This window comes from Neodiprion lecontei, chromosome 7 (assembly GCF_021901455.1).
Source record: "Neodiprion lecontei isolate iyNeoLeco1 chromosome 7, iyNeoLeco1.1, whole genome shotgun sequence".
In the NCBI taxonomy this organism is placed as follows: domain Eukaryota; kingdom Metazoa; phylum Arthropoda; class Insecta; order Hymenoptera; family Diprionidae; genus Neodiprion; species Neodiprion lecontei.
The window spans coordinates 10,183,420-10,191,662 of record NC_060266.1 but is presented as its reverse complement, the minus strand read 5'-3'; the positions used below and the strand labels follow the sequence as shown (position 1 = coordinate 10,191,662).

Genomic DNA, 8,243 nt, shown 5'->3' with positions numbered 1-8,243 from the left:
TCCGGTGGACGCTACTATCTTCATCTCCTATCAATTTGTTATATTTCAGGCCCTGCATTTCTAAGCTACATTTGAATCTCTTTACTGTTATGTCAGATTCCATCGCGGTAGTAGAACCCGCCCAGTTTTTAGCGCACTTATGATTCACGACTGATTTTGACTCCCTTTGTTTCGACCTATTACAAATGGAACAATACTTGTTTCGAACCCCGATGAACAAAAGTTTCTTTGTCCTTTACCCTACTATTGCTGCTACACCCGCAAGAGAATCATATTTTGTACGCTAAGATCGTTTGTCCCAAGACCCATCCGCAACAAATGCTACGGAAGGGTACTCATATTCGTCAACGTCACCTGCCTCACGGGCCAATGTCACATCTTCCTTCCCAGCCTTGATCATCTTTTCCCGAGCAATATCATGATAGGCATCACTGACAATTTCATGAAATTTCGTCCATGTTTTCTTAGCCATGCAAGGCATATCTGTGGCAGCGCTAATTTCTTTGAATTGAGAAAAACCACCACCACCATTTGTTGTCCCCAGGCCACATGTTTGTATAATTGTTTATACTAGTTCACCTTCACTCTTGGTCATATTTGATTCTCCCATCAGTCGTTGTTTACCAGTTGACTCTAACGGTTTAACAAAAATTGTTCAGACATGAAGAACATGGTCATAGTGATAACAGTACCACCGATTGGACATTGTTTTAAACTATTTCAACTACCATAAACCCTTTCTCTAAAACTTTTTAATACTTTGACTTATAGACAGTGAAGATACATAGTTTTTTCAATTAATTACTTCCATATTTTTAACAACTATACTTTTAACAATTGGAGAAGCCGACAATGATTATTGTCATTTATTTGAAGAACCTGCGCTCGCCAAATTGTATTTTACGATTCTGACTGCATCTTAATCCTCCTTCCTACAAAAGGTAAATTACTATTTAAGTTTTATCACTTTATAACCATAACAGATATTTAGTATGTACCCACTAACCTACAATAGAGAATAGCTTCAATAGTTTTACATCTGTAGTAATTAATGTCTTATTGTATATTTTTTATATTATAAAAAAAATTTTTGTTCTTGACAGTGAAATAAAAAAATTAATCGTTCTGAGGAGGGCCCATATCCGGGCCGAAACGTTAACGAAAATACGTTTTACATTTTTATGACCGCTCGCCAAGATTCAATAATATAAAAACCACCACCTGTAGACACAATTCCTGATAGCATGGCTGAGTTCAGAGATAAGGAATCTGGTATTACAAAATTTACATTTGAAGGTGATGGTTGAAATGAATCCTGTCCGGCTTTCGGATATAGCCTCCATATTAGCAAACATACAATCATAAGGTGGATGAAAAGCTAATTTTTTGATACTGCTCAGGAAGTGATTTATATCTACTATTCTTCTGCTGGCCAACTCGATGGAGGACTTGATTCGATCTTGGATTGATAGACTATATTTTCGAATTGCAACGCATGGTCTTCTACCACATTACTGTCGGTTGTGGTCAAAAAACTTACGGATGTGCTTGTACCTACAACTGTCGTCACCTTATTGGCTGCCGTTATAGAAATCGGAGAGTTGTGTATTACCTCCGAGCAAAACAGATCGGCTTCGACGAATTCTGTTGGAGATCTGACCTCGTCAAACTCGATAACATTATCTGTTATCGTGTCTTCGGTTGCTGTGTCTTCTGCGACCAATTCTTCGTCGATTTGGCTCGAAGCACTTCTACGTTGACCATATATTATGTAACCGATTGACAAGTATGTACAAAATATTAGAGCCGGTCTGATTTGAGTCCTGATCCCCAGGTGGGTGTTGTTTCAGATAAATTTTTTATTTCTTTTTAGAAAGTTTTCTTCAGAAATGGTCAAAAAATGTGGGTTATTTCAGCTTCGTAAAACCTATTTTTTAGGTAATCGCGGGGCATATGATAGTAATATTTCTCAATAGAAAATCTTTCATTTTTTCACGTAATTGTAGTATACATAAGAATAATTAATTTTTTTTTTCAAGATATTTTAGGCGGAAATATATTGCTATTGGAGAATAAAACAATAGGATAGACCGGGTACAGTGGTAACAGGGTACGGTTAAAACAAAGCGAATATTTCTCAAACTATAGGTAGTATGGCGAGGAGTTCGGGGAGAGAGAAGCAGTTGACGCGCCCGAATGTGTTCGTCAGTGTTGCGCCGGTGACCGCGTGCTTAAGTCATTTGCAGAAGAATTTTTAAAGAATTTTTCTAACTTCACAGCTAATATCAAAAATAGAATCATAAGTGTTTTTCTGCTTGGAGATTAGACTTTACAGAATATGGAATTGTAATCATTTTTTGCGTAGCATAGTTTGCCTCGTTACTGTCATTTTTTATTTATGAAAGAGGGAGGTGGGTACAATTGTAACTATCTTTATGGGTACGGTTGTAATTTTACTAATTCCTTCGTTTCACATCGTAGATGCTTAGAATACGCAAAAGAAAGACAACAAAAGGACGAAATGACATATCACAGTACAAGAACGCATACGAAGAAGTGAAAAATGGTGCACCTCTAAGAAGTGCCGCACAAACGCACAGCGTTAACTATGTTTTTCTACTTCGATATGTAAGAAAAAGAGATCAAGCCGAGATTGATGAGGCGGGAAATGTTAATATGGTGTGTATGGCATCTAACAGAATTTTCACTTAAGAACAAGAACGTGCATTTTCCAAATATCTCATCTGCTGTACGGACGTATACTTCGGACTTTCTAGAAGAGAAGTGAGGAAGTTGGCGTTCGAATTGGCCGTCAAATATAATATGAAGAAAGCGAGTACTTGGATTGAGAATGAGATGACCGGGGAAAAATGGTGTCGTTCTTTCATGAGTAGGAACCCTGAACTGTCTATACGCGCAGCCCAGACTACAAGCCTCTCCAGAGCCACAAGCTTCAACAGGACCAACGTGGGCATTTTTTATGACAACTTGCAAGTTGTTCTGGAATGTCATCACTTTGTACCACAGGACATACATAACGTTGACGAAACTGGCGTCACTACGTTTCAGAAGCCTGACAGGATAATAACGAGACGTGGCACACGAAGTAGAGGCACTAACGTCTGCAGAACGTGGTACCTCAGTTACAGTAGCCTTTGCAGTAAATGCCTTGAATGACTGATGAATACTTATCAAGAAGTTTTAGTTACTTTACTAATATTAATTCACGAATGTAAAATGCTTAGGGCTGATGTAGCAAAAAAAACGATAAATTAAAATGCTGGAAATTAGGGTAGCTTAATTTTAGCTGAATAGAACAAGTTTTGTTTATTTGAGTTAAGCGAGATTAAGCAAAGCATGCCGGATTGCAGGTTAAGGTCAAGGTTAAGCACATGCGGTGCGATTATCTGTACACTGAAGCACTGAGAAGTGAGAGATTTCGAAACTATAAACATGATCAAGCAATTAATTACATAATGTAAATTATTAGTAAGATATCAGCACGATATTGCGAGAGATTAGAGAGATATTAGCAGATTTGGTTGAAGCGTGATGCGATAGCAACAGGTTACAGTATGCAAGAGAGCGGAAGAGAGACGTGGCGAGGCAGGAGAGCTGGCTCCGTGGTCGAGCGCCGAGAAGATAGTTTTGGGAACGCAGTACTGGCCAGCCATGCGTGAGCGCGATCGACGGCGCCGGAGATCGACTGACGGTAGGGAGCAAGAGAGGGAGATTTCAACATTCTCCCCCCTTCTCCGCTCGTTAGAGAAGTAGTTGAGATGAAGCTGGAGCGACATCTTGAAGATCTTCCTTGTGCCTCGGGATCGGAAGGAGTACCAACTTGTGTATAGGTCTCGTGTACGTCGATGTAGCAGTCTCGATGGTGACGACGCGCGTCAGGTCATCTTTGCCTGGGTGAATGTGCGTGACGCGTCCCAACGGCCATTTTGACGGTGGATAGCGTTCGTCTAAGAGTAAGACGAGCGATCCGACGTTGATGTCGTGGAATGTGGTGTTCCACTTGGAGATGGTCTGGTGAGATTTCCGGCAGGCGTCTGACCAGTGAGACCAGAACAGTTGGAACCTTTGTTGAATCTCTTCCAGCCTTGGTACCCGGTTGTGAGGCGTGTCGAGAAGTGATGGCTCAGGTATCGTGGTGAGAGCTGCTCCTCGGATGAAGTGTCCAGGTGTAAGGGCGATGAGATCGTCTGGATCTTCGGACAGAGCACTGACGGGTCGAGAGTTCAACACTGCTTCAACCTGAGTCAGTAGCGTAGAGTAGTCCTCGTACGTGAGGATCTTGTCTGAGTTGGTGCGAGAGAGGTGGTGTTTAATGGATTTCACGGCAGCTTCCCATTTGCCACCCATGTGAGGAGCTACTGGTGGATTAAACTTCCATTTGATGCCGTCATTAGCGATGAGTTGCTGTAAATGCTTTGATTCTTCGGTGGAACCAGCAAGCAGTCGTTTCAGGATGACGTAGGCGCCTTGGAAGTTGGTTCCGCAGTCACTGGTGAGCGTCTTGCAGATGCCGCGTCGTGCAGTGAAGCGTCTGAAGGTTTTCAGGAAACCGTGGGCGGTGTAATCGGTGACAAGCTCCAAGTGAACAGCAGAGGTTGAAAAACACACGAACACTGCGATCCACGCTTTGTATGAGCGCGTGCCACGCCCCTGGAAGAACTTGAGAGACACTGGGCCTGCGTAGTCGACTCCGGTATGTTCGAAGACAAGTGATGGTGTGACACGTGTAGCTGGAAGTTGTCCCATGCGTTGTTGAGCGCGTGTTCCGCGTATCCTGGCGCAGGTGACGCAGTGATGAATGTGATGCTTGATAAGAGCGCGACCACCAAGTATCCAGCAGTATCGGCGTACGTAGTTGAGTGTGAGCTGCGTACCACCGTGCATGGTGCGAGTGTGTGCGTTGGAGATGCAGAGCGTAGTGATTCTCGATTCTCGGGGTAGAATTGGAGAATTTTTGGCATCTTCTTCCAGCTGAGCATTTTGCAGGCGTCCACCAACTCGTAACAGACCGGTTTGATCGATCCAGGCAGTGAGTCTGGTGAGCGGGTGCGATTTTGCTAGTGCTTTGCCTTGGGAAATTGCACGAATTTCGCTGGCAAAGTGAACTTGCTACGTAGCTCTGATCCAGAACGTGAGCGCGAATTGCAGATCAGCTGGGTTCAACGGTGATGCTGTGAGATTTGATGCTGGTGTTCGCTTGAAACATGCTGCTGCGCGTTGAATTGTAGCTGTGATGCGTAGAAGCTTCGTGAGACTGATGTCTTTGTCGAATAAAGTTTCAAACGGTAATTTCGGAGCAGTCGTGGTGAGTACAGCACTTGGTCGAACTTCGTCATCAGCTGGTTGATCAGTCGGAGCGGCGAACGAAGGCCAGAGGCGTGGTGATTCAGTGAGCCAGTCGGGTCCTGACCACCAGAGATTGTGTGTGATAAGTTGCGAGGGTGTCAGGCCTCGAGAGGCGCAGTCTGCGGGGTTGTGCTTCCCTGAGACAAACTTCCACGTGGCATCAGGTGTAGTTGTCTGGATAGCTTGAACCCGGTTCTTCACGAACTCCTTCCAACGCATTGCGTCACTGTTGATCCAAGCGAGGGATACTGAGGAGTCTGTCCACAAGGTAACATGAGCATGATTGAGTTGGAGAGTCGATTGAACTCGCTTGATGAGTTTTGATAAGAGCAGTGCAGCTGAAAGCTCCAATCGTGGTATTGTTAGGCGATTCAGGGGCGCAACTCGTGTCTTGGAGCAGACCAGAGTCACCTTTGATGATTCCCCAGGAGTTGAGACTTTGACGTAGACAACAGCTGCCATTGCAGCTAGTGATGCGTCCGAGAAGCCGTGGATTTCGACTTCCGTGTCGTCAGAGCGAAGTTGCAGCCAGCGAGGGATTGCTAGTTGCGAGAGTTGAGAGAGTTCCTGGCGGAATGTCATCCAGCGATGAATAATCTGCGGAGTGAGTTGATCGTCCCATCCGACCTTTTCTTGCCAGAGATCTTGCATCAGCACCTTAGCACGAACTACGACTGGTGATATTAACCCTAGAGGGTCAAACAATTGAGCTGTCTCAGACAGGATTGTGCGTTTGGTGATGGCTGGTCTTTGTACCGACTGATCGGTGAACTTGAGCAGATCTGGAGCGCATTGCCAGGTGAGACCAAGTATCTTAGAGGATGACTCGCTGAATTCATGAGTCTCGGAGCAGGATGATGGAGATGAACGAAGTTTAAAGAAGTCCGGGTGATTACTTTTCCACTTTGACAGTGGGAAGCATCCCCGTAGGCACATCTCTTTAACTTGAGTAGCGATGGCGTTTAGCGAGTCGAGATCATCAGCACCGCCAGTGACATCATCAACGTAGCTGCCTTGTTCGAAGGGTTCCTTTGCGAGAGGGAACAGATGACCTTCGTCGAGCAGCAATTGCTGCAGCGCGCGGCCTGAGAGGTACGGAGCAGGCTTGGTACCGTAGGTAACTGTCGTGAGCTCATACTCCTGGATACGAGAATTCTCGTCAACCCAGAGGATGCGTTGATACTTGCGATCGTCTGGATGCACTGAGATTTGGCGAAACATTTTCACGACGTCTGTTGTGAAGATGTAGTGATGACGTCTGACGTAGAGCAGCACGTCAAAGATGTCATTCTGGGTTTTAGGACCAGTGTGCAGCAGGTCGTTGACCGTGTAACCTGAAGTGGTCTTGGAGGAGCCGTTGAACACTACTCGGATCTTATTATTGCGCATTACGCCGTGATAAGGCAAGTAATATCCGTCCGTGGAAGTGTTTTGAGGCTGGACTTTCTCCATGTGACCCATAGACTCGTACTCGTTGAGGAAGTCTTGGTACAGTCGATGAAGTTCAGGTTGATGCGATAGGCGATTTAGTAGTCGAGCTAGCGAGCGTTATGCGATGCCTTTCGAGTGTCCAAGAGGCGGAGCATTTGATTTGAATGGCAAACGCACGATGTAGCGACCTGAGCTGTCGCGAGAGTGCGTTGCGATGAAGTGAGCCTCGCACTCAGCTTCTTCAGCGCTGAGAGATTCCTGGTGAGTCGATGGAACTTCCTCGACCTCCCAAAATCTTGTTATGAGCTCGTGTAGATGTGAATTGGAGATAAGATGATGTTGATGCGCAGGCGATGAGTGAGGCGATTGAGTAATAGGTCCAAGAACAGCCCATCCGAAGATTGTCTGAATCGCAATAGGCTGACCTGGTTGTCCAGCTCTTACTCCAGGCTTGATTATCAGGCCATACGAGTCTGCTTCGCCGAGTATGTCAATTCGACCTGGTGATAGGTGTTCTGGATCAGCAAGATCCAAATCGGCGATGTGAGGCCAGGATTGACTGGAGATAGTGACTGGAGGCAGCTCGACAGTGAGAGATGGCAGTACGTGCGCGTGGAGATTGACCTGGTCGTCAGAGTGCGTAGAGCGTAGAGATATTTCAACAGTACCCTTTGTTGATCCTGACGGCACGTTTCCGACTCCAATGATTGGAATGCGAGAATCAGAGGGCATGAGACCAAGCAGGAGAGTAAGCTGTTGGGCGATACGCGTGAGTTCTGAGCCTGGGTCAATCAGCATTCGTACTGGATGTGCAAGTCGAGTAGGCGAGATGAGAAGAGCTTGTGCAGTAGCTAGCAGCACCATTGGCCTAGGTGAAGTAGCTGCGTTGCACGCAGAGCGAGATTGTTGCGTTGATAGTAGCGTTGCGGCGATAGGCGATGACGATGGCGAGGGAGTGAGTTGAGAGTTGACGTTGCGGGTGTCAGATAGTCATGCTGACGTAGTCTGACTTGTTTGAGGCGTAGTTGACGTTTGTGAGAGCGCAGTTGCATCTGCTCGAGCTCTCATTGTGTTGAGATGCTGAGAGTCATGCAGCATTGAATGATGCGCAGCTTGACAATGGCGACAGCGTTTCTTACTACGGCAGTTTTCCAGTGCGTGTAATCCGAGACACTTCAGGCACAGATTCTTGGAGAGGGCTTGCTGATGACGCTCATTTGGTGTCAAATTGTGGAACGACGGGCACGAGACGATAAAGTGCGGTGCACCACAGCAGGAGCAGGGACTCTGAGGTCTCGCTTGTGTAGCGGGAGTCTGTACTGTAGGCGTGTGCGGCGTAGAGCAGGTATTTTGTGGCGACGCACTGACCATGTGGACATGCGCAGTAGATGCTTTTGTGCCTGGCGTGCCTTTATTACCACTCGGGGACTTCTTGTTGGCCTTGG

General features: G+C 45.8%; 3 protein-coding genes across 3 annotated transcripts; all 3 read right to left on the bottom strand.

The window, feature by feature from the left end:
- Positions 1 to 3,762: 3,762 nt before the first annotated feature.
- Positions 3,763 to 4,905, bottom strand: LOC124295451. Its single transcript, XM_046745476.1, has one exon. It carries the CDS (start codon positions 4,903 to 4,905, stop codon positions 3,763 to 3,765), a length of 1,143 nt encoding a protein of 380 aa, XP_046601432.1.
- Positions 4,906 to 5,130: 225 nt separating this feature from the next.
- LOC124295450 lies at positions 5,131 to 6,828 on the bottom strand. Its single transcript, XM_046745475.1, has one exon. The coding sequence runs from the start codon at positions 6,826 to 6,828 to the stop codon at positions 5,131 to 5,133; it is 1,698 nt and encodes a 565-aa protein (XP_046601431.1).
- An 87-nt stretch (positions 6,829 to 6,915) lies between these two features.
- LOC124295449 lies at positions 6,916 to 7,662 on the bottom strand. The gene has a single exon (XM_046745474.1). It carries the CDS (start codon positions 7,660 to 7,662, stop codon positions 6,916 to 6,918), a length of 747 nt encoding a protein of 248 aa, XP_046601430.1.
- Positions 7,663 to 8,243: the final 581 nt, after the last annotated feature.

Coding starts and splice junctions, on each gene's coding strand:
- LOC124295451 (XM_046745476.1), bottom strand. CDS start 4,905: ATGCACGGTGGTACGCAGCTCACACTCAACTACGTACGCCGATACTGC.
- LOC124295450 (XM_046745475.1), bottom strand. CDS start 6,828: ATGGGTCACATGGAGAAAGTCCAGCCTCAAAACACTTCCACGGACGGA.
- LOC124295449 (XM_046745474.1), bottom strand. CDS start 7,662: ATGGTGCTGCTAGCTACTGCACAAGCTCTTCTCATCTCGCCTACTCGA.